This window comes from Mustela lutreola, chromosome 5 (genome assembly GCF_030435805.1).
Source record: "Mustela lutreola isolate mMusLut2 chromosome 5, mMusLut2.pri, whole genome shotgun sequence".
In the NCBI taxonomy this organism is placed as follows: Eukaryota; Metazoa; Chordata; class Mammalia; order Carnivora; family Mustelidae; genus Mustela; species Mustela lutreola.
Genome location: NC_081294.1, coordinates 75774409 through 75800870, shown reverse-complemented (window position 1 = coordinate 75800870; position 26462 = coordinate 75774409). Strand labels below are relative to the sequence as shown.

Here is a 26462-nt window from a genome sequence, read left to right as displayed (position 1 = left end):
GACTTTGAGCAAGTTGTTTGTCTCCCACCAGAATGGATGCACCTTATACCGTCAAGGATTTCTCCATCTCAGGGTCACTGCCAGGGTGTTACTGGTATCAGGGTCACGGCAGACACAAAACAAACACCATTTGTTGAATGAACGAGTAAGAGAATTTCTCTCTATCTTCAGTCTTCTCATCTGTAAAAGGAGGGCGATGATAGTAGAGTACCCATCTTACAGAATTGTTCTGAGGATGAAATCAGATAACATGGGAAAAGTTCTTAGCCCAAAGAAAGTGTTCACTACTTTTTGCTTCATGATACTGCTGCTATCATTACTACCACTACCCTCCTTCTCCTCCTCTTCTTCCTGCTCACTGTTGACTGGGGGCATTTCTCAAGGGGAAGCTCTACCCATAGCCTGTGTTAGTCTAGGTCGTTGTGCAACCCGGGGCTTGGTGCCTAGCATGGACAGTGGGAGTAGCTCTTGCTCCCCAACATTCCCAGCTCCCTTGGCCCTGTCTGGGCTTCTCCCAGGGCTCAGATACTGTTCTTCCTCCAGCATCACTGCTGTTACCCATGCCTCTGTCCTCCAGTAGCCTCAAGCTCCTTGAGGGCTTTGAGGGTGCTTCAGCCATCTTTGAGTCACAGCAGTGCCCGATATAGAGACCCTGGCCGCTTCTGTGGAGCTGCTAAGCAGAACTGCCCCGAGGTAGTGAGGGGCAGGCTGGGGCTGGATACCGCCCAGAGCCAGCTAAGGTTATGGGAATAATTTTCACATTTTTCCAGAGAATAAGGACAAATGTGGGAACTAGAGGTCAGAGGAGGCATGGATCCCTGCCATTTTTTCTCCTGTTTTTCCTCATGTAGTTTTGGTTTTAAAATTCCTGTTATTTGAGGGAAGACAAAAGGACCTGGTAGGAGTTACAAAATCATGATTTCTTTGGGTGAGACCCCTCCCTGCTGCTGCCCTCCCCTCCCCCAGTACAGAGCAAAAGCACAATGGAATATGCCTTTTACAGTCACCTGTTCCTTCCACAGGGCGGTGTCTGGGCTCACAACTCAGCCTGTAGGCAGGTAGTCTGTTTATTGTATTTGCCTTTGAGACCCAGAGTTTGTCCCTCACCGTGGACAGCTTCTGGGGCCCAGGTGCAGGCAAGGTAAGCAGCCCTCCAGGGCAGACCCATTCTAAGGAGAAGAGTGATGACTCTCCAGTTTTAGTGCAGGTTTGCCACTGAATTGCAGGTTCTGAATCTTTGCTTTATTAGCCAGTATATATGTCTCTACTTTTCAGGAATTTTCTGCCTTCTTATGAGACACTCTTGAAGTTTTCAGAGTGAGTGCTAACGGGGAAATGGCCCATAGTTTAGATACAGGTCAGAAAGACATAGTTTAGGTCCTTTAAAAAATCAGAGTCAGGTATGTATTATATTGAGAACTACACTTAGTTTCTCTCTGTGAGATCACCTATTTAATGTGCTGTTGTCTCCTACACCTGTAATCAGAAGCCAGATTCTAGTGTCTTCTGAAATGGATCGGGACCTTGTCTCCCAGGATCATTGGTGTTGCACGCTCTCCCGTCTGACCCGCTGGCCTCTCCAGGCCGCGGTGGGTGGAGAGTGCCGCCTGGAGCTCCTTGACCACTAGGTTAGACTTGAGTGCTTGTGGCTCAGGTATTACCCAGTGATTGAACAGTGCATGCTGCTGCCTCGCTTGAGCTGTTGGAAGCCCCATCTTCCTGTGAGGTCAGTAGTTAGAGTTGCCAGCTTCTTAGCTTGCCAACAGCCATCTGGCCTGGTCCCTGGGCACAGCATTATTCCTCTTACCATTCGCCTTTGGAAAGTACGATTTAGTATAGGCACCTATGAGCAGAACACCACAGCACTAGCACCAAAAATCAACCTTGATGGTCTACCATTCCCCACCTGCATTTCACACAGCATTTTTTTTTCCCCCAAAGTGACATTTGTATTGAGGTCAGTGCACAGGGACATGAACAAAGTGAAATAGCCACCGAACTAGCTCACAGATTTGGTAACAGAACCCCGGAAGTCCCTTTCTGTCACTGCCAACCACCCCGAGAAGCATAATTACCATTCTGACTTCTCATGGATCAGTTTTGCTGTTTTTTGAACTTTATGTAAATGGAATGCTGATGTGTGTATACCGTCTGTGTGACTTCTTTGGCCCAGCGCATCATTTCTACTTCTCACACAGACTCCCAAGTCAGAGATTATTGTTCCCATTCTGCAGAGGAGGAAACTAAGGCCTGTTGACAATAAGTAGCTTTATGATTTGAAGCTGACATGTCTGCCTACTGGGCCTCCGCTTGCTATGAACACATGCCCACTCTGACAGGGAGACTGGGGTGAGTGACACTTAGCACTCTTAGAACTTGCAATCTGGATACGAAACATGTACCTTATGTGGCTGAGAGAAGTAGTTGCTTATGGTCAAAGGTCAAGGAAAGTGCCCTGGAGTGTTTTATTCCAAATTGTTAGATGGGGAAGACCTCCAAAGAAAGGGAATATTTGAGCTAAAATGTGGAGACTAAGAGTAGGATTTGGGAAGCCATTCAGGTTGAAAGGGATGTAGGAATCCAGACATGGATGTTTGGAATACCTTATTCTACTTGGGGGAATGGTAACTGATGTGATGAGAGTCCAGGGTCTTTGGTGGGGGTCGTGGGAGATGGGGCTGGAAATAGAATAGGTTAGGGGGTGAGGACTTTCTTCTCTAGGTCAGTGTGTATCTCACAGTGTGCAGTCAAACTGCAATGGGTGTGAGAAGGTCTCATGTCTGACACACTTTCATGTGTTTGGAGCTCCAGGGGACGATTCCTTCCAACTCTGCTCCACCCACCATATTGACTGCAAGGCATTCTCCATCCCTGTGTCATGCTCCATTCCTTTGTAGGATTGGCACCACGTGAACTTGTCTTCCAGCTTGTAGGCATTCCTCGCAAACCACTGTGCTCCAGTCCTTCTCCTTTGCAGAATCAGATTGCATGTCTTTATCTTGGCTATAGGTAGTAGTGGAAAGCTGAACAATTTCCAGGCAAGGCAATATCCCTCTTTTATTCGTCATCATTTTTATTGTTTATATGAAGTCACATATTTGTCAATATGCTGTCGTAGGAAGAGTGCTTGTGGCTCAGGTATTACCCACAGCACTAGCTTATTCATTCTCTCAGTAAATATTTATTGAGTGCTGTCTATGTGGCAGATAGTGTGTTATTCACATGAGAGACATTGGTAAACAGATCAACATAAAACCCCTGCCTTTGTGGAACTTAAAATCACATGAGGGAGATAGATTTTTTTTTTAATGTAATTAGTTTTTTATTATTATCATTTAAAATTTTTTCAGTGTTCCAGTATTCATTGTTTATGCACCACACCCAGTGCTCCATGGAGGGAGATAGAGTTTATAAAAAATGTACAGAAATAAATATATAGCTACAAACTATGAAATGTACTATGGACAAAGTGTGGATTGAAAGCTAGGGCTTCTCATTGCTTCTTCATTCCCAATTAGCTGGGTAATGTTTGGGCAGACCACTTCCCCACTGTCTACCTCGCTTTTCTCTTACATGAGTGACTCTTGATGTTCCCAGGGCCCTTGTGGGTCTGAGATGAAGTAACTACAAGAAGGAACTGCTAAGTGCCCTATAAAACCTTATGATGATGGGACTGTCAGAAAGATGAGTGCAACTGAGTTGGTTTTCTAGAGTCTAGGGAGCCTTCAACCCAGGAAGTCTAACCAGTGTTAATGCTGGTATATGTTTAACAACAGGCTCTGCAAAAAAATTCTGAAAGCCCTGATTTGTTTGCTGGTTCATTTGCTTATTTCCATGGTGTAAATATTTCCACGACAGCTGATTTCAAACTACCAGTGTAATGTCACTAAACACCAAGATGGGAAGAAACATGGCATGATGAGCTCCAGCTCCAGCATACTGCTGCTCCCAATGGCCGTGTGGTGTGGGACAGCAAGGTGGGGGTCTGGTGCATTGAAGTCCTGTTAAACTTCAGTTGAAGAAACAACACAAATCTGACAGACTTATTCTTGTGTATAGTAGTGCTGTCTTTTTTTTTTTTTTTAATTTAAAAAAATTTTATTTATTTATTTGAGAAAGAGAGAGAGTGTGAGTGAGAGAGAGCATGGGCAGGGGGGAGGAGTAGCGAGCGAGAGAGAGAAGAGCAGACTTCCCGCTAAGCAGAGATCCTGATTCAGGACTTGATCCCAGGACCCTGGGATCTTGACCTGAACGGAAAGGCAGATGTTTAAGTGATGCGCAACCCAGGTGCCCTAGTAGTGTTGTCTTCTTGATTGAAATTCATGTCCGTGAATTAAGCAAAAGCTATTGGCTCAATCCCTGGGAAACAAAAGAGTATCTGGGTGGGGGAGTATCCTAAGACCACATGGTGGGTATACTTATGATTACGGGTTTAGGAAACTAGTTCCCCAATTCAGTGGTCTGCGCAGTTTTTCTAACTAATTGTGCCTCTGAGATACAATATTGCATAATGTTAGAACTTGAGTTTTCAGAGTTAGGGGTGAGTTCACATCTCAGATGCACTACTTCTTGACAGCATGACCTTGGACACTAACCTTTTGGGGCTGTTTCCTCATCTGTAAAATGTGAACACTGATATCTACGTCACAGAATTTTGTGTGGATTAAAGGAGATCATGCATGTAAAATGCATAGCATTGCATCTCTTGGTAAAATTAGCCTTTCTCAGATCGTGAGTAACAAATTAAGTCCATGTGCAGGAACCTAGTTTTTCCCCTGATCTTGTCAAAACTGGCTTCTTTTCCTCCATCCTATGCTTTGCCGCGAATCACCCTCAACTGGACCTTTTCCCTTGCCAAGACATCACCCTGCCTATTTTTAACATATGACCCTGCTTCTTGATTTTCTGAACAGTTTTGAAAGCAGATGTAAGTGCCCCAGTGCTCTGCACTCCCCTCCCTGGGTGCAGGTACAATGGGGCGTGGGTACCTAACTCACTGGAGGTAGGGAGGGTGGAGGGGGTCAGCTTCATCTGGGGGTCCTGGCCCAGGCTTCTGCTTACATCAGAAGCAGAAGCGCGGGGAGCCAGAAGCTATAAAGTTCAGTTTTCTCCACCCTTTATGCACCTAGCTACCTTGTAGTACTCAAGAGATTGGTTTTGGAATATAAAGCGGAGAGGAAATGATGCTCTTTCTTTGTTGAAAAGTAAAACCCTCAATGTGCCTCGTGGAAGCTGATTTCCTCATGGGATCCACAAAAGGTGTTTTCATCTGAGTAGATATCACCCTGCCCTGTGATCAGAGCCACAGGGTTTCTGCTTGGATTTCATAGACCCAGAGTTGATACCCTTTTCCTCTAAAGCACCAGAGAGTAAACATTTTAGGCTTTGCAGGCCAGAGAGTCTCGAATCAGTGCCACTGTTAGAACATGAAAGCAGCCCCAGACAATATGTAAATGAGTGATTGTGGCTATGTTCCAGTAAAATTTTATTTATGAAAACAAGTGGCAGCTGAATGTGGCCTGTGGGCTGTAGTTGGCCAGCCACTGCCATAGGCCCTGACAGGCAGCCGAGAGCCATGGGTAAGAGCGTGAGGGCTGGTGTTGGGTCTGGGGGGGACCCCATCCCTGCTAATTTGTGGCTCTGGGCTTGGGAGAGTCATTTAATGTGCGTTCAGAGGATTTGTTCCCTGGGCTCTCCCGGGAGTCCAGGCTGCCAGTGTCCCCAAAGAGCGAAGAGCATGGTGCTGGGCTGGGCGTGTGGTAAACACTGTCTCCTGCTGCTGTTACACGCTGCCCCCATCGCATTGGCCGGTCCCTTCACGGGAGGCACTCTTGGGAACCATTTTAGGCACACTAAAGGCTAGAGCTAGTTGAAGGTTTATTGACTCGTTTATTTTCTAAGTAAGGAACCTCAAGAAAACACGTGGCCTTCTCTAGCTGCTGAGAAGGTCACCGTGGTTGGCGAGAACTGTGGCTTTCACAGCTGAGTAGGTAGACGGTGCAACTGAGCGGAACCAGCTAGGCAAGTCAGGCCAAAAATAAAGATAAGGTTAAATATCGACTTTATTAGACTCAGCTTTCTTTTTAGCTTTTATAACAAAGATGAAGATGAAGCTGGTTGATGGGGAAGGGCATCAGCAGGAAATCTCACCTCCTTGAGGACTTGCAGTTCATTCTTCAGCAGAGATTTGTCACCTGGCCGCCTGCTCTGTGTCCAGCATTGTGCTAGGTGGCTTGCAGGAGCTCCTGGTCCAGTAAATTTGAGCAGAAGAAAGTTGGATTGCGAGGCAGAACCGGACTGTGGTTGCCCACCACCTAATCCAGCATGGTCTCACTTCTCCCTCTTCCTTTGGTTCCTGCTTTGATTCCAGTCCCCTTTACCCCAGCCCAGACAGCTTCCACTGCCTCCCTATGTGTTTATTCTGAACTCATGTGTCCATTCATTCATTAAAAGAATCTTTGCGTATGTATTATTTGCCATTAAATAAGACCAGGTCTGTGTTCTCACAGATCTGCAAGGCTGGTAGAAGCAACAGTAATGATTCACAAACTGCTGCTGTGAGGGTGAGGGATAAAGCTCTAGGGGGGGGTGAATAATTAAAAAAAAAACCCACAAAACAAAACCAGACAGCAAGGATTTCCATGGCATGTGAATGTTTATGTCTGTGCATATAGAGGTTATTTTTTACAGAACTGAGAGCGAACGGTCCAGGGATAGTGCTCCTTTCTTTCTGTTCCATTCCATTCTTTTCTCTTCCCTTTCTGGTTGATTCTTTTCCTATTTTGAGTATACCCAGCCTGACTTAAGTTTATGTTTAGGAAATAGGGCCAAAGCATCATTAACATATCAATACACACAAAACTATTTTTAAGGTTAGAAAAATTGTAGAGATTTTTTTCCCAACCCCTGGGAGTTAGCTTTCATTTCGACTTTACACCACATTGTAAATTTTGTTGTCATGTTTTCCTTTTCTTAGAATTTCTTTTCATCTTCTCTCTGGTTTTCATTTTGAAAAATTTCAAGCCTACATTAAAGTTTGAAAGCATGCACATTCATATACTCTTAACCTAGATTCACCAGTTAACATGTGCTTCATTTGCCTTATTTCTCTCTCCACGTATTTGAAGTTTTATTTTGCTGAACCATTTGACAGTAAATTGGAGATGTGATAACACTTCATCCCTAGTATTTGAGTATGTACCTCCTAAGAACAAGGAAATTATTTTTTTAAGCCATAAAACCATTCTCATACCAAAGAAACTTAATGCTAATACAAATGATATTAGCTAATACACAGTCAGCATTCAAAATTCCTAATAGTCTCAAAACAGTCCTTTATGGCTGTTTCTTTTAAACCCATGGTCCAGTGAAGGATCATACATTGCATTTAGTTCCCATGTCTCTAAATCCCCTTAATCTAGAACTATCTCTCTGCTCTTTTTTTTTTTTTTTTTTTTTTTTGGTCTCTTATAATATTAATGGTTTGAAGAATTCAGGCCAGCAATCTTGCAGAATTGCAGATTGTTCTAAAGATGGAGTTATCTGATTATTTCCTTAGTATAAGATCGGGGTTAAACATTTTAGGAAGAAAGTACTTTAGGGGATGCTGTGTCCTTTCCCATTAAGTCAAGATCGGGAAGATTAGTTTGTTCTGTTATTGGTGGTGCTAACTTAGGTCACTTGCTCAAGGTGGTATCTGTCAGATTTCCACATTAGTGGCTGTCCCTGCCACCATGTAGTTAGTAAGTTATCCACGACGTGATACTTTGAAAACTATCCTGTTCCCCGGCCAATTTTCATGCAGTGATTTGAGCATCCCCTGATGAATTTTTCTGAATGAGTTATTGTATTGATGGTTGCAAATGGTATTTTTTTGCTATCATTCCCTCTACCTTTATTGGCTGGTATTTGTCTGTGAAGAAGAGCCCTTTGCACATTTTTAAATGTATCCTCTGGATTCATGGATTCTTTTTTGTTCATCGTGTTATGATCCATTACTGTGTTTTTCTTTCATTCTGAGAATGTTTCATTTTATTTAATTTTTTAAGTAGGTTCCATGTTCAGTGTGGGGCTGGAACTCACAATCCTGCGATCAAGAGTCACATGCTCTACCAACTGAGCCAGCCAGATGCCCCTCTGAGAATGTTTTACACTGAGTTATGAGTTGGGCACCATGAAACGTACAGATAATATGTGTACAGACTAATCAGTTTCACAAATGCATGTGTACATGTAACTTCCACCTTGTCAAGATCTAGATCATATCCATTCCCCCAAAAAGTTTCCTTTGTCACTTCCCCATTCTCCCAACCCACTTCACCAAGAAGCACTAACCTGATTTTGTCATTATTCTCTTTGATGTTTTGTCCCAGATATTGGCAACGAAAGCCCTACCTGTTGGCTCTGGGTCCATCTTAATCTTTGGGTACTTTCTTGGTTTCTGGCACAAGAAGTTGTTTTGTTTTAGTCTTTCCACCCACTGAAAATATCCCATAGTACGCACAGTAGTTAAATAATTTCTCCCATAGTCACTATTAGGTAGTTTCCCTTTCTATTTTTTACAAAAATGCTGCAGCAAACATCCTGGCATGCAAATTCTTTTGTGAGCACCACCTTTTTGAGTATTTTTGTAGGCTAGATCCTAGAAGTGGTATTTCTAGGTCAAAGAATGTGCACATTGACATATTTGATTGATATTGCCAAATTCTTCCCTCCTCTCTTGAAAAGCTGTGTTAATTAAGTTTCCAGAAATAGTGCCGGCTTCCCTGCACCCTTATCAACATTGAATTTTATCCGTCTGTGTGTATATGGTGGCAGACAGTGGGCTTCTTCTTAAGCATAGTGGAGATCCAAACCCGAGAGCCTACTTTTTGGTTCCAAGCCCAATTTTCATTTGTAGAGAAATGAAATCTCTCAAGGGAGAGGTTAAGCCAAGGTGAAATTTTTGACAGAGAAATTCTCTGTTATTTGCTGACATACTCACCATTTCACAGCCAGCTTTTGGGCAGATGATATTCTTACTCTCTTGATTCTGCATTAGCTGTACTTGGGACATGAATGAGGAGAGGGATGTGGGGGGGTGAGGGATGTGGGGGGTGAGGGGCGTGGTAGGCTTGCTCCCAAGGCTTCTGGTCTTCTGCTTAATCTTTATAAAATTTGGTTCAGAGTCCCTGCTTTGTATTTCTATCTTTAAATAACCATGAGACCTGACATTTATTTTGCTGCGAACCTTGGTGATTCTGTGTTTGGGGGCGCAGTTTTATTATAACCTGTGTGTGTGTGTGTGTGTGTGTGTGTGTGTGTGTGTGTGATATCACTCTGACGTCAGGTAAAAGACAAATTCTTTCCATTTTTTGTTTTTTGTAAACATTAGGTTAACCACCTTTGTGGATGATTTGGACATTGGACTCCCCCACCCCCCACCCCCCGGAATGAGGAAATTGTTTGGAAGTTCTTCTCTCTGTTACAGTTACCTGTGTTGGTTTTCTTTGTAGGTATTTGAAGCTGTGATTTCATGGATCAATTATGAGAAAGAAACCCGTTTAGAGCACATGGCAAAACTGATGGAACATGTTCGTCTTCCCCTCTTACCAAGGGATTACCTGGTCCAGGTGAGTGCTGTGTGAAGAACCAAGAGGTTTCCTGCTTCTCTAGGCTTCATGGAATAGCAGTGGGCAGCCTGGTTGTATAGGGCAGTTGAGGAGTTTTATGGGTCTTTTGTACAGGTTGAGAGCACCAACCCACTGGCCTAAGGGGAATCATGGCAGTCTAAAGGTCTTTTTTTTTTTTTTAAATTTTTATTACTGAAGTATAGTTGACATGCAATGTTCTATCAGATGGTAGAGTGAGGTTTAAGAGTATAGGTTTGAGAATAAGACACTTAGGGTTTAGTTCTTGCTCCACTATTTGTTAGCTTTGAGTTTTTATTTAACTCTTCAAGCCTTAGTTTCTTCTTTGATAGAAGGGATATTATACGAGAACTCTGCAGGACTGTTGTGAGGACCAGAGGAGTTATAAATATGCAAGTCAGGTGTTTAGCATGGAGCTGGGCATAAGAAATATTCTCTGGAAGTCAGCCACTTTTACTGTAGTGGACCTAAGCAAGAAGGGTCATTTCCATGTTGCTGTGTTCTCTTTACCTTCACGGTAGGCATCTTGGAGCCCAGTTCGGAACTGCAAAAACCAGCTCCTCACAGGTGCATGGGATACATATTGCTTCTACTTCCTCTGAGGATGAAAGAAAAATGAAGAATTATGGAGGGGGCCCTGCAGTGTCACATATTTAATCCTTGTAATAACCCTCTGAGGCAAAGTTAAATAACCCTTTTTTTATAGGTCTGGGTCTTGAGGTTTATGGAGGCCGAGAATTATTTGGCAGAATTATTTGTGGATTCAAATCCACATCTGTTGACCCAGAAGCCCCTGCCTTTCACCAGGAGGGCTGTCACCTTTAATACTCTCTGTTCTTTTGGTCTATTGGCTTTAGATAATCTTGCAAGTGGGCAGAGGGTGAAACTTAAATATATGAACAAAACAAAACACCAAGGCAGTAGGCCAACCCTCTTGTGTTTCCAGAAAGTTTCTGGAGGAAATGGAAGGTGTGAAGCAAGGATAAGAGAGATCTAATTTAGCAACCCAGTGGCCTAGCTCTGTCACTTTCCAGGCATCTAACACTGGGCAAGCGCTCAACCTTTCTCAATCTCAGTCTTCTCATCTGGTAAAAATAGCACCTGCCCTTATAGGATTGTTTGGGGATAGAATGAGATAATCCACATAAAGACTGCAACACTGTGAGTGAATGCTAGCTGATATGTCTATCAACGTGATGACCACAGATGCTACTGGGAGTAGCGGGAGAGTAGGGTATCCTCACAAATGCTTGTAAAATCATCATCTTGGGACGCTGTTGACCTAATGGATCAACATTATTAATTATTAATCTTGGTCTAATGGGTCAGTGAGATGTCCTCTGAATCTCTGAACCTCTGTCCTATTCCAGGTGCTGAGGCATACACTAGCCCCAGTCCTTCTATGGACCCTGTGTTTTACACTTTGGATTGTACCACTGCCCCCTGGTGGCAGCATCTCCTTCCTGTAGGAAAGGTTTCCTAAGCAGAGGGACTGAACTGGCCTGAGCTCCCAGGGTCAGAATCAAACCTCCTGTCTTGTGAGAAACTGACCAAAGGCAGAGGTAGACGTCTGGCCTCCCGCACAGCATCACTTCCACAGGAAGGGTTATCTGTGGACCTGAGTTCCAGGGAAAACTGAAGAGACATTAGAAACCCTTGGTCATGACCTCCATCTGTCCACCACTGAAACTTAAAGATTCTAGAAAATAGTTCTTAGGTTAAGATGGCAAAGTAGGGTTTAGATCTGGAGAAGAAGGGGGTCAGAAGCAATGGGCATGAGCACTGTTGTGTGGGACCCTCCCACCACCTTTCCAAAGTACTCCTTTTAGAACCTCTGGAAAAGGATGTTTCATTAACACTCATTTGACCTTGAAACTTCAGGCCAGTATAACCTGCTGCAGGTGGTCAATTTTGGTCAGGGAGGACACAGGGAGAGCCCTGGGCAGACCTGCACCAACACTGATTTCTGGGGAAGGTGTTTTTGTTTGTTTGTTTGTTTGTTTTTATCCACTAACACTTATTAGGCTTTACTAAATATTTTGAAATATTTAGATATGTAGAAGTGTGTAACATGTTACATCTAAAAACTTTTTAAAATTGTGATATATATATGTATATATATGCATATACACATATATGCATATATATACATATATATATATGCTTCATCATTTTGACCATTTTAAAGTGTAAATTCAGTGTACTAATTGTATTTGTCATGCTGTACAACCATCAGTATATCCATTCTTAAAACTTTCTTTTTTTTTTATTTTATTTTATTTTTTTATTTTTATTTTTTTTTTAATTTTTTATTTTTTATAAGCATATATTTTTATCCCCAGGTCTGTGAATCACCAGGTTTACACACTTCACAGCACTCACCAAAACACATACCCTTCCCAATGTCCATAATCCCACCCCCTTCTCCCCAACCCCCTCCCCCCGGCAACCCTTAGTTTGTTTTGTGAGATTAAGAGTCACTTATGGTTTGTCTCCCTCCCAATCCCATCTTGTTTCATTTATTCTTCTACCCACTTAAGCCTCCATGTTGCATCACCACTTCCTCATATCAGGGAGATCATATGATAGTTGTCTTTCTCTGCTTGACTTATTTCGCTAAGCATGATACGCTCTAGTTCCATCCACATTGTTGCAAATGGCAAGATTTCATTTCTTTTGATGGCTGCATAGTATTCCATTGTGTATATATACCACATCTTCTTGATCCATTCATCTGTTGATGGACATCTAGGTTCTTTCCATAGTTTGGCTATTGTGGACATTGCTGCTATAAACATTCGGGTGCATGTGTCCCTTTGGATCACTACATTTGTATCTTTAGGGTAAATACCCAATAGTGCAATTGCTGGGTCATAGGGCAGTTCTATTTTCAACATTTTGAGGAACCTCCATGCTGTTTTCCAGAGTGGCTGCACCAGCTTGCATTCCCACCAACAGTGTAGGAGGGTTCCCCTTTCTCCGCATCCTCGCCAGCATCTGTCATTTCCTGACTTGTTGATTTTAGCCATTCTGACTGGTGTGAGGTGATATCTCATTGTGGTTTTGATTTGTATTTCCCTGATGCCGAGTGATATGGAGCACTTTTTCATGTGTCTGTTCGCCATCTGGATGTCTTCTTTGCAGAAATGTCTGTTCATGTCTTCTGCCCATTTCTTGATTGGATTATTTGTTCTTTGGGTGTTGAGTTTGCTAAGTTCTTTATAGATTCTGGACACTAGTCCTTTATCTGATATGTCGTTTGCAAATATCTTCTCCCATTCTGTCAGTTGTCTTTTGATTTTGTTAACTGTTTCCTTTGCTGTGCAAAAGCTTTTGATCTTGATGAAATCCCAGTAGTTCATTTTTTCCCTTGCTTCCCTTGCCTTTTGCGTTGTTCCTAGGAAGATGTTGCTGCGGCAGAGGTCGAAGAGGTTGCTGCCCGTGTTCTCCTCAAGGATTTTGATGGATTCCTTTCGTACATTGAGGTCCTTCATCCATTTTGAGTCTATTTTTGTGTGTGGTGTAAGGAAATGGTCCAATTTCATTTTTCTGCATGTGGCTGTCCAATTTTCCCAGCACCATTTATTGAAAAGGCTGTCTTTTTTCCATTGGACATTCTTTCCTGCTTTGTCGAAGATTAGTTGACCATAGAGTTGAGGGTCTATTTCTGGGCTCTCTATTCTGTTCCATTGATCTATGTGTCTGTTTTTGTGCCAGTACCATGCTGTCTTGATGATGACAGCTTTGTAATAGAGCTTGAAGTCCGGAATTGTGATGCCACCAACGTTGGCTTTCTTTTTCAATATCCCTTTGGCTATTCGAGATCTTTTCTGGTTCCATATAAATTTTAGAATTATTTGTTCCATTTCTTTGAAAAAGATGGATGGTACTTTGATAGGAATTGCATTAAATGTGTAGATTGCTTTAGGTAGCATAGACATTTTCACAATATTTATTCTTCCAATCCAGGAGCATGGAACATTTTTCCATTTCTTTGTGTCTTCCTCAATTTCTTTCATGAGTACTTTATAGTTTTCTGAGTATAGATTCTGTGTCTCTTTGGTTAGGTTTATTCCTAGGTATCTTATGGTTTTGGATGCAATTGTAAATGGGATTGACTCCTTAATATCTCTTTCTTCTGTCTTGCTGTTGGTGTAGAGAAATGCAACTGATTTCTGTGCATTGATTTTATATCCTGACACTTTACTGAATTCCTGTATAAGTTCTAGCAGTTTTGGAGTGGAGTCTTTTGGGTTTTCCACATATAGTATCATATCATCTGCGAAGAGTGATAATTTGACTTCTTCTTTGCCGATTTGGATGCCTTTAATTTCCTTTTGTTGTCTGATTGCTGAGGCTAGGACCTCTAGTACGATGTTGAATAGCAGTGGTGATAATGGACATCCCTGCCGTGTTCCTGACCTTAGCGGAAAAGCTTTCAGTTTTTCTCCATTGACAATGATATTTGCGGTGGGTTTTTCATAGATGGCTTTGATGATATTGAGGTATGTGCCCTCTATCCCTACACTTTGAAGAGTTTTGATCAGGAAGGGATGTTGTACTTTGTCAAATGCTTTTTCAGCATCTATTGAGAGTATCATATGGTTCTTGTTCTTACTTTTATTGATGTGTTGTATCACATTGACTGATTTGCGGATGTTGAACCAACCTTGCAGCCCTGGAATAAATCCCACTTGGTCGTGGTGAATAATCTTTTTAATGTACTGTTGAATCCTATTGGCTAGTATTTTGTTGAGTATTTTCGCATCTGTGTTCATCAAGGATATCGGTCTATAGCTCTCTTTTTTGGTGGGATCCTTGTCTGGTTTTGGGATCAAGGTGATGCTGGCCTCATAAAATGAGTTTGGAAGTTTTCCTTCCATTTCTATTTTTTGGAACAGTTTCAGGAGAATAGGAATTAGTTCTTCTTTAAATGTTTGGTAGAATTCCCCCGGGAAGCCGTCTGGCCCTGGGCTTTTGTTTGTTTGGAGATTTTTAATGACTGTTTCAATCTCCTTACTGGTTATGGGTCTGTTCAGGCTTTCTATTTCTTCATGGTTCAGTTGTGGTAGTTTATATGTTTCTAGGAATGCATCCATTTCTTCCAGATTGTCAAATTTATTGCCGTAGAGTTGCTCATAGTATGTTCTTATAATAGTTTGTATTTCCTTGGTGTTAGTTGTGATCTCTCCTCTTTCATTCATGATTTTATTTATTTGGGTCCTTTCTCTTTTCTTTTTGATAAGTCGGGCCAGGGGTTTATCAATTTTATTAATTCTTTCAAAGAACCAGCTCCTAGTTTCGTTGATTTGTTCTATTGTTTTTTTGGTTTCTATTTCATTGATTTCTGCTCTGATCTTTATGATTTCTCTTCTCCTGCTGGGCTTAGGGTTTCTTTCTTGTTCTTTCTCCAGCTCCTTTAGGTGTAGGGTTAGGTTGTGTACCTGAGACCTTTCTTGTTTCTTGAGAAAGGCTTGTACCGCTATATATTTTCCTCTCAGGACTGCCTTTGTTGTGTCCCACAGATTTTGAACCGTTGTATTTTCATTATCATTTGTTTCCATGATTTTTTTCAATTCTTCTTTAATTTCCTGGTTGACCCATTCATTCTTTAGAAGGATACTGTTTAGTCTCCATGTATTTGGGTTCTTTCCAAACTTCCTTTTGTGGTTGAGTTCTAGCTTTAGAGCATTGTGGTCTGAAAATATGCAGGGAATGATCCCAATCTTTTGATACCGGTTGAGTCCTGATTTAGGACCGAGGATGTGATCTATTCTGGAGAATGTTCCATGTGCACTAGAGAAGAATGTGTATTCTGTTGCTTTGGGATGAAATGTTCTGAATATATCTGTGATGTCCATCTGGTCCAGTGTGTCATTTAAGGCCTTTATTTCCTTGCTGATCTTTTGCTTGGATGACCTGTCCATTTCAGTGAGGGGAGTGTTAAAGTCCCCTACTATTATTGTATTATTGTTGATGTGTTTCTTTGATTTTGTTATTAATTGGTTTATATAGTTGGCTGCTCCCACATTGGGGGCATAGATATTTAAAATTGTTAAATCTTCTTGTTGGACAGACCCTTTGAGTATGATATAGTGTCCTTCCTCATCTCTTATTATAGTCTTTGGCTTAAAATCTAATTGATCTGATATAAGGATTGCCACTCCTGCTTTCTTCTGATGTCCATTAGCATGGTAAATTCTTTTCCACCCCCTCACTTTAAATCTGGAGGTGTCTTCGGGCTTAAAATGTGTTTCTTGGAGGCAACATATAGATGGGTTTTGTTTTTTTATCCATTCTGATACCCTGTGTCTTTTGACAGGGGCATTTAGCCCATTCACATTCAGGGTAACCTTTGAGAGATATGAATTTAGTGCCATTGTATTGCCTGTAAGGTGACTGTTACTGTATATGGTCTCTGTTCCTTTCTGATCTACCACTTGTAGGCTCTCTCTTTGCTTAGAGGACCCCTTTCAATATTTCCTGTAGAGCTGGTTTGGTATTTGCAAATTCTTTCAGTTGTTGTTTGTCCTGGAAGCTTTTAATCTCTCCTTCTATTTTCAATGATAGCCTAGCTGGATATAGTATTCTTGGCTGCATGTTTTTCTCGTTTAGTGCTCTGAAAATATCATGCCAGCTCTTTCTGGCCTGCCAGGTCTCTGTGGATAAGTCAGCTGCCAATCTAATATTTTTACCATTGTATGTTACAGACTTCTTTTCCCGGGCTGCTTTCAGGATTTTCTCTTTGTCATTGAGACTTGTAAATTTTACTATTAGGTGACGGGGTGTGGGCCTATTCTTATTGATTTTGAGGGGCATTCTCTGAACCTCCTGAATTTTGATGCTCGTTCCCTTTGCCATATTGGGGAAATTCTCCCCAATAATTCTCTCCAGTATACCTTCTGCTCCCCTCTCACTTTCTTCTTCTTCTGGAATCCCAATTATTCTAATGTTGTTTCGTCTTATGGTGTCACTTATTTCTCGAATTCTCCCCTCGTGGTCCAGTAGCTGTTTGTCCCTCTTTTGATCAGCTTCTTTATTCTCTGTCATTTGGTCTTCTATATCACTAATTCTTTCTTCTGCCTCATTTATCCTAGCAGTGAGAGCCTCCATTTTTGATTGCACCTCATTAATAGCTTTTTTGATTTCAACTTGGTTAGATTTTAGTTCTTTTATTTCTCCAGAAAGGGCTTTTATATCTCTCGAGAGGGTTTCTCTAATATCTTCCATGCCTTTTTCGAGCCCGGCTAGAACCTTGAGAATTGTCATTCTGAATTCTAGATCTGACATATTACCGATGTCTGTATTGATTAGGTCCCTAGCCTTCGGTACTGCCTCTTGTTCTTTTTTTTGTGGTGAATTTTTACGTCTTGTCATTTTGTCCAGATAAGAGTAAATGAAGGGGCAAGTAAAATACTAAAAGGGTGGCAACAACCCCAGGAAAATATGCTTTAGCCAAATTAGAAGAGATCCAAAATCGTGAGTGGGGAGAAAGGGGATAAAAAGAGGTTCAAAAAGGAAGAAAGAAAAAAGAAAAAAAAAAAAAAAAAAGAAAAGAAAAGAAAAGAATTTTTTTAAAAAAAGAAAACACCTAAGAAAAATGTAAAAAAATATATATATATATATTAGATAAACTAGTAAAAAATCGTTAAAAAAGAAAAAGGTAACAGTTAAAAAAAAAAATTTTACCCGAAGGCGAGAAAAAAAAAAAAATGAAAAAGAAAAAATTAAATTAACTGCAAGACTAAAAAAAAATCACAGGAAAAAAGCCATGAGTTCCGTGCTTGGCTTTCTCCTCCTCTGGAATTCTGCTGCTCTCCTTGGTATTGAAACCGCACTCCTTGGTAGGTGAACTTGGTCTCGGCTGGATTTCTTGTTGATCTTCTGGGGGAGGGGCCTGTTGTAGTGATTCTCAAGTGTCTTTGCCCCAGGCGGAATTACACCGCCCTTACCCGGGGCCGGGGTGAGTAATCCGCTCGGGTTTGCTTTCAGGAGCTTTTGTTCCCTGAGCGCTTTCCGTAGAGTTCCAGAGGACGGGAATACAAATGGCGGCCTCCTGGTCTCCGGCCCGGAGGAGCCGAGAGCCCAGGGCCCCACTCCTCAGTGCGCCCTCAGAGAACAGCACCCAGTTACTCCCGTCTGCCTGACCTCCGGCCGCGCTCCGAGCTCACCGAGCCTGCGACCGGTTCAAGGTAACACGGAGCTGCGAGCTTACTGTCGGCTCTGTCTCTGTAGCCGGCTTTCCCGTTCCAATACCCGCAAGCTCTGCGACACTCAGACACCCCCGATCCTTCTGTGACCCTGCGGGACCTGAGGCCACGCTGACCCCGCGTGGGCTTCGCCCCGGTTTAGCCTCTGGAGCGATGTCCCTCAGCGGAACAGACTTTTAAAAGTCCTGATTTTGTGCGCGGTTGCTCCGCCGCTTGCCGGGAGCCGGCCCCTCCCCCCGGGGTCTATCTTCCCGTCGCTTTGGATTCACTTCTCCGCCGGTCCTACCTTTCAGAAAGTGGTTGTTTTTCTGTTTCCAGAATTGCTGTTCTTCTTCTCTTCAATCTGCCGATGGATTTTCAGGTGTTTGCAATCTTTAGATAAGCTATCTAGCTGATCTCCGGCTAGCTGAAGCAGTCTCAGCTTGCTACTTCTCCGCCATCTTGACTCCTCTCTCCCATTCTTAAAACTTTCTTGTCACCCCAGATTGAAACTCTGTATGGTGAAGCATTAACTTTTTGGAGAATCTTTTCATTCAAGCGGAATGCATTCTTGGGAGAAGTAGCTGTTTATGCATTTCTTTCTTTCTTTTTTTTTTTTTTTAAAGATTTTATTTATTTATTTGACAGAGAGAGAGATCATAAGTAGGCAGAGAAGCAGGCAGAGAGAGAGGGGGAAGCAGAGCAGAGAGCCCAATGCGGGGCTCAATCCCAGTTCCTTGAGATCATGATCTGAGCCGAAGGCAGAGGCTTAACCCACTGAGCCACCCAGGCACCCCACTGTTTATGCATTTCGCTTTCTATCCAAGCTTAGGGAGGTATCTTCTCTCGGAGGCACGTGGGTGGCTCAGTCAGTTGAGTTTCTGACTCTTGGTTTCTGCTCAGGTCATGATCTCAGGGTTGTGGGACTGAGCCCTGTGTTAGGCTCCACACTGAGTGAGGAGTCTGCTCGTCCCTCTCCCTCCCTCCCTGCTCTTCCACTTGTTCATGCTCTCTCTCTTTTTCTCTCTCCCTCTCTCTCGAATAAATAAAATCTTTAAAAGAAAAGAGATACTCTATCACCCTTTTACATTTGTTTTAACTGACCCTAAAAGCTTATAATTCGTCTCAGTCTGGGTCAGTCCCTCAGTGGGGGTAGGGCGAGTGGGGAAAAATTCCCCCAAAATGGAGCGTTCCTGAGGATCACTTCTGGCAAAAGAGGTGCCCAGTGCTGACAGAGGCTGAATCATGCCAGTCCTTCTTTTCCTGCCAGCTCCAGTGCTGCCCGGCAGGTAATAGCCTGGCCATATTTCGGTTCCTAGTTACCAGTGAGGCTAGTCACGCCTTGTGCACGACTAGCTTGAGGGCTGAGGTGATTGAGGTGGGGAGGCCCCTCTCCTTCTCTGACTGGACTTGAGTGCCTCAAAGTCAGAAACCTTGTCTTGTTTATCTTTTTTTTTTTTTTTTTTTCCCCAGAGTGTAGCACTGGGCTGTCCAACCAGGAGACATTCCATCTTTGTTAGCTCTTGAATGAAACTGATCTCTCCTGTTAGCTCCTAAATACTCCAGCAAAGAAACTGTGAGGTGACCTCCAAAGACCAAACTACCCCTTACAGATACACCACACGACAATCTGACCTAGGCCAAAAGACAGAGGTTTGAGTGTCAGAGCACCAGCATTGGTTCACCCTTGGTCTTGGTCACGAGATATTTTGGCTTATACTTGCTGAGCATCTGCTTAGGCCAACAGCTCTGTGGTATGTGAAGAAGCCATAGTCCAGCATAGATAGGATCCACGATGCAGTCAGTAGATGGGACTTCTGTGCAGGACATTCTTTCTGCGCTGATATCACCACTCTGTTACAGAGCACCTCGTTGGCCAGTTTTGTCCCTCAGGCTTCACTGTAAGAAAATGGATATGAACTGTTCTTCTTGACTCTCACCTTGTTTGACTTCATGCCTCCAAAGGTTGGCTGAGGGATCCTGCCCTCTTCCTCTTTCCCTCCCTCTCCTCTCAGACGTCTGACCGTTTGCCCTAAACATTGTAGAGCACTTAAGCCAGGAGGAATGTGGGATGAAGCCTTCAGGACAGTTAATTGTCTTTGTTTTGCATAATTCCATTTGAGCCTACAAACTAACATACCAGACAGACCTAGCCAGTGAGGTTATATCCCTGTCTGTTTGATGCCAGAACTTAACCACTTACTCCACTGTGCTCTTGAAATACAGGAGGTAGGCACTCAGTTGTAGGTCTGTGCTCTTCCTACTGGGGTCTGAGATAAGGTGGTAGGGGGATAAAAGAGTGTGGGAACACAGGAATGACTCACCCAGGGGAGAGGGGTCAGATTGGGGAATGAGGCTGGGCTCTGCTCCTGGCTTACCTGTGGGTTGTTACCTCCAGACAGTTGAAGAAGAAGCTTTGATAAAGAATAACAACACCTGTAAGGACTTCCTCATTGAGGCCATGAAATACCATCTGCTCCCTCAGGATCAGAGGCTCTTGATTAAGAACCCAAGGACCAAGCCGAGGACTCCAGTCAGCCTTCCCAAGGTAAGCCCCAGCCCAGCCAGTGCCAGCTGCTGGGACTGTGTTCTGGGCAAGTGGCCTTCTGCTCCTGCCTTCAAGTTTTTCCTCATCATGGCTGCCCTGCTTCTTGGTTGCACTTATGACTTAAGAGATGGAGTCTGCTGGTTCCTTTTGAATTTGCTGGTACCTCTCTTTTCCATGGTCTTCCTTTCCTAAGAATTTCCAGGTAACCTCCAGAGTCACCAGGGAGTTTTGAGAATAACTTAGAGCTTCTTCCTCTCACCTCTTTCTTTGATCTAGGTTCTGTTTCTTTTGGAAGCAGAGGAGTGGCTGGGTGGCTCCTAGTGATGGTCCTGCCAGTCCTCTTTCTGGGCCCTTATTTGCATCAGAGTAGTTCTAGTCTGGTTTTTTCCTTTCACTGCTGAGTCCTGAACATTTAGGGTCGACAGATGTGTACTGGCTGCTTCCGTTCCTTGCAAGGCCCTTCCCCTCTCTGGTTCTCCTGTTCTTCATCTGCGGCATGAAAGCCCCTGCACTAGCTGGTTTCTAAGGCCTTCTCAGTTTGGCATTCCAGTAGGCTGTCTAGGAGCCTAAGGTCCTGACCTCTCAGGACAGGTCCCAGCCACCCCAGGAGGAAAAGGGAGCAGACTGGAGTGAGTTGTGCCGACTGGTCTACTGCACAGCAGGCAGCCCCAGGGAAATGTTTAGACCTTTGCTTTGTCCTCCTCCTCCTCTGTGGCTGGCTGCGCACTCCTTGCAGGCCGCTTCCAGAAAGGTTTTCAAAGTGCTAGAGGAGCATGTTGTCCAAGACCAGATGGTTGGATTCTCTGAGATCTGTTATTCTTCTCTCCACTCTGCTCTGTGACATGGAAAATTTAGTGAGTGCGATGTGAACGAAGGTGATCTATATATCGCAGGTAAGAAGGCAGGCTGCTGACCTTTCCTGAGGGCTGTTTCTGTGTCAGGCAGTAAGCTGAGGGTCTCACACGTGTATCTTTTGTAATCCTCCCAACAGCCCTGCCTGGGGGAGGCAGGGATCCTAGCTCTACACAGAGGAGACTGGAGGTCAGAGAGATGGTGAAGTGACTTGCCCCAGGTCCACACAGCCACCGTAGTAGAACCCGGGTTTGAACTGGGTCTTTTACCCCCTCCAAACCTGTTCTGTGAACCCATACCATCCTGCATCTGGCTTCATCTTTGTAAACCTGAGCCTACATACATACCTACCTGTCTGCTTCCCGCTGCCTCGTGCAGGTCGGAAGGGGAAGCCGCAGCGCAAGGGCCTGGGTCCTGCTGTCCGTTTGCCTTATTGCATGTTGACACTTTGGTTTTATTTTACTGAAGTATTGCATTGAAACTACTCCTTATTTTCCAAATGAAAATAACTTTAATTATAGAAATATATGCTCATTGTAGACTATTAAAAAGGTACTGCATTTTTGAGGTACAGTAAAATTCGCCTGTAACTTGTCCACCCAGGGGCAATCACTGCTGTTCCCTTAGTGAGTTTTCTTCCAGATGTATCTCTGTGAGCCTATTCATAAATGGATAGAAATGTACCCTTTTAGGTAAATGGAATCTTGCTCCATAAATTGAAATCATTGTTTATCACCTACTCAACAGACTTTCATTGTTATCAGTATGAGTGAAATCAGATTTAAATTATAATAGGTACATGATATTTAATTATATTTATGTGCCATAATTTATTTAACTGCCCTCTGTGGATGGGCCTTCTAAAAATCTCCATTTTTTTTTATCTTATAAACATTTCTATGTCAAATATCCCTTAAAAGATGGCATCTTGTTTTAGTTTACATTTCTTTCATTGTGAGTGAGACTGATCTAGGCTTCCTATGATTATGGCCCCTGTATTTCTCTTTGGGGGAATTTTCATGATGTCCTTTGCCTGTTTTTCTATTGGACTGTATATTTTTTATGAATGGTCTTTAAGGGCTCTTTTTATTTTGAAGAGGTTAGGCCTTTGGTATGTATTTCCAGCATTTTTTTCTTAGTTTGTATTTTGCCTCTAAACTTACTTAAAACATTTTTTTTGAATTCCCAAAAAGAATTTTAAGTAGTCAAATTGGTGTTTTTCTTTAGAGCTTAGGTTTTACAGTCTGCTTAGAAATGTTTTCTCTGCTCTGAGATATTAAAAAAAAAAAGACTCCCATGTTTTCTACAAGTACTTTAATGATTTCTGTTTTACATTCAAATCTTTGATGCACTTAGAATTTATTTTAGTGTAAGGAGTGAGGGCAAGAATCCGGCTTTATTTGTATGACAAATGATGAGCCATTTGCCCCAAAGTTATTTTATTGACTAATCTCCCTCCCCCGCCCCCATTAGTCTGAATACACCTTTATTAGGACCTAAATTTCCACAAGCTTGAATATTGGCATCTTGAGAATACTGATTCTGAGGTTCAGTGTTATTCTTTGTGGAGGAGGCTTCTTCTGTGCCAAGTTCTCGGCTGGCATTGTTGCCTGTCTTTGTGACATTTTTCTTTGGAAAAGGAGGTTCTCTCTTCTATCAGGTTACTGATATCTTTTCCCAGGGAGTGGGTTCTGAAGCTAAGGAAATGGTGCAGAGCTGGTCCGGTTTCTCTGTGTGGAGACCATACCTAGTGACCTTTCCTTTTTAGATTCCACATCTAGCTTTTACCACACATAATTATAAGAAGACTATTTTAAAAATCAAAGCCAAGTTTGTGCCTGAGTCCCCACTCAGCCTACTGAGACCACCCCTCCCTTTCCAGGTCATGAATCCGTGGTCGCGAAACACCCATCCCTCTTTCAGGATGCCACAGTTGTCCCTCTGTCATCTCTACTCCTTAGGAACCACTCTTTTCAGAATGAAAGTGTTTAGGTTCTAGGACACATAGACATCTGCAGGCAACCAGAACCAAGACTTCTTGCGAATGAATCTGTTGAAGGGATTTAAAAAAAAGACATCACTGCTCTTTGCCTCATTGTCCCCCCAACTTTAATCCTTGAATGGTTTAGGGTTTTGTTGTCCAACCTCCTTCTCAAACTCTACTCTGTCACCATTGTTGGGGCACTTAAATTATGAGGGGATCCCCAATGTGGGTTTGAGGAGTGGGGTAGGCTGAGGGAAATTATCACTTTGAGTATTATCAGGTGGTACATTATCTCATTAAATCATTATAATATTAGGACATTACTCTTCATATCCCTACTTTACTAAATTTACTCAGACAGGTTAAGTGACTTGCCCAGTTACATAGCTAGTAAGTGCAGAGCTGGGGTTTAAGCCAAGATCTGTTCCACTCCAAAGTCTGTGCTTTTTCTCTTATACCAGATTGCCTCCCAGGGACAGGTTTTCAGGTTTTGGTGGCAGATGAAAAAGATCCTTTTATTTTTTTTAATATCAAAATCTCCTTTAACTGAACCCTGTAACATCCCATTCATCTCATGAAGAGTTGCATTTCTAATACATTTACTCCCTTTTATTTTCAAAGTAACACTTTATATTTTTAGAGCAGTTTTAGGTTCATACCAGGTCGGGAGATTTCCCATATACCTTCTGCCCCTACACATGTACAGTTTTCCCCATTATCAATATCCCAGATTATTTTCTTGTAATTTCAGTTTTATTTATACACAATAAAATTCACTCTTTTTAGGGATACAATATGATGAATTTTGGCAAATGTATATCATTATTTAATTACCATCCTAATCAAAATACAGAATATTTTAAGTACTGCACAAAAAATTCCCTTGTGCTGCTCTATAGTCAAGCCCCTTCTTCTACCCCTGAGTCTTGGCAACTACTGATCTGATTTCTGTCCTTACAGCTTTGTCTTTGCTAGGTTGTTATATAAATGAAATAATGCCATATGTAGCCTTTTGAGCTTGCCTTCTTTCTTTTAGCATAATGCTGTTGCGATTCATCTGTGTTGTTGCATGTATAAAGAGTTCATTCCTTTTCATTGCTGAGTAATATTCCATTGTATAGATGCACCATATTTTGTTTATCCATTTCACCTGTTGATGGACATTTGGGTGTCCATTTTTGGCTATTAAAAATAAAGCTGTTTGAACATTCACTTACAGATCCCTGTGTGGACTTATGTTTTAATTTCTCTTGGGTAAATACCTAGGAATAGGATTGCTGGGTTTTATGGTAAGTATATGTTTAACTTTATAAGAAATTGCTGAACTGTTTTTCAAGACAGCTGTACCTTTATATATTCCCATTAGCAATGGATAAAAGTTCCACAGCCTTACCACTACTTGTATTACCTATTTAAAAAAATTTTTGCCACTGTAGTAGGGATGTTGTAGTATCTCAGTGTGGTTTTAATTTACATTTCTCTAATAACTAATGATGTTGGACATCTTTTCATGTGCTTATTTACTGTCTCTGTATCTTCTCTGGTGAAGTCTGTTCAAATTTTCTTCCCTTTAAAAAAATTGGGTTATTTTATTCTTACTGATTTCTAAGAGTCCTTTGAATATTGTGGATGTAAGTCTGTTAGCAAAATTGTATTTTGCGAATATTTTTTCCCAACCTGTATCTTGTCTTTTTGTTTTCTTAAAAGTATCTTTGGGAGAGCAGAAGTTTTAAATTTTGTCAAAATTTTTTCTGTTATGATGGATATATTTTGTGTTTTATCTAAAGAAAATCTTGGCATAATCTAAGATCACCAAAGTTTTTCTACTACACTTTTTAAAGTTTTAAATTTTACATTTGGGTCTATGATCTATTTTGAGATTTCTTTGTAATATGGTGTGTAATGTAAGGGTCAAGGTTTTGTATTTGAATGTCCAGTTTTTTCCACAGCATTTACTAGAAAGATTCTCCTTTTTCCATTGAGTGGATTTGGTATCTTTGTTGTAAATAATCGACTGCATATGTGTTGGTCTATATCCGGATACTCTTCTGTTCCCTTTATCTATTTGCATGTCTTTATACCAATACTATGTTTCTTTGATTACCAGCTCTATAGCAAGTCTTGAAATCAGGTAGTATGAGTCCTCCAGTTTTATTCTTCAGAATTGTTTTTCCTATTCTAGGTACTTTGCATGTTCATTTATCTTTTAGAATCAACTTGCCTATTTTTATAAAAAAGGTTTGGATAGGGATTGTGTTAAATTTTTAGGATCAATTAGGGGGGAATTCACATATTAACAATACAGTAGTCCCCTTTTGTCCTGGGAGGATATATTCCAAGACACCCAGTGGATGGCTGAAACCATGGATAGTACTAAACCCTATACATATCATTTTCTTCCTATACATGAATACTTCAGATAAACTTTATTTATTGAGCACAGTAAGAGATTAGTAGCAATAATTAGGGATAAAATAGAGCAATCATAACAATATACTGTAATAAAAGTTACATATATACATGGTTTATTTCTTTGAAAATATCTTATTGTACTGACTCACCCTTTTTCTTGTGATGATGAGAGATGATAAAATACCTATTAGGTGAGATGAAGTGAGGTGAATGACATAGGCTGCTATTGACCTTCTGATCATGTGTCTGAAGGAGGATCATCTGTTCTGGATCAAGGTTGTTCATGGGTAACTGAAATGGTACAAAGCAAAGCCGTGGATAAGTTGGGGGTATCTTCTGTACTAATCTTCTGATCTACAATCACAGTGTATAGCTCTATTTATTTTTGTCGTCTTTAATTTCTCTTAGCAACATTTTTAGTTCTCAGTATATGGATCTTGCAGGTCTTTCGTTAGATTTATTCCTAAGTATTTCACAGTTTTTGAGGCTCTTATAAAAGTTTTCTTTCAAAGTCTAGTTTCTAATAGTTTAGTGCTACTATGTAGAAATACAGTTGATGAGAAAGACATTTAATGGAGGGGAGGTCAGGTTGGTGATGGCCTCATTGTTTTCTGAAAAGCAGGGGCAATAGTTCCAGAGGGTGACCATATGCCCTGGGCTGACACTTCAGGGAGCTATTCAGGGTTCTCTTCTAGGGTGTTACCTCCTTCACTAAGCTATATGTTCCATGATGGCAGATGTTACTCATCTCTCTCCTTGGTACATAGCCTGGAGTCTGGCACAGGTTGGGCATTAGTTAAAGTTTTCATAAATGAAAGAGATATATATACATGTATATATCCTTCATG

The 26462-nt window shown here is 41.9% G+C and overlaps 1 protein-coding gene across 7 annotated transcripts in view; it reads left to right on the top strand.

Moving 5' to 3' along the window:
* The window catches only part of KLHL3 (kelch like family member 3), a 312385-nt gene that overhangs the window by 258514 nt on the left and 27409 nt on the right, over positions 1–26462 (top strand). For all 7 annotated transcript variants that reach the window (XM_059174657.1, XM_059174662.1, XM_059174656.1 and 4 more), the window contains 2 exons: positions 9495–9611; positions 20217–20366. In XM_059174657.1, coding sequence (XP_059030640.1) covers positions 9495–9611; positions 20217–20366 — 267 coding nt within the window. The remainder of the gene's footprint in view (positions 1–9494; positions 9612–20216; positions 20367–26462) is intronic.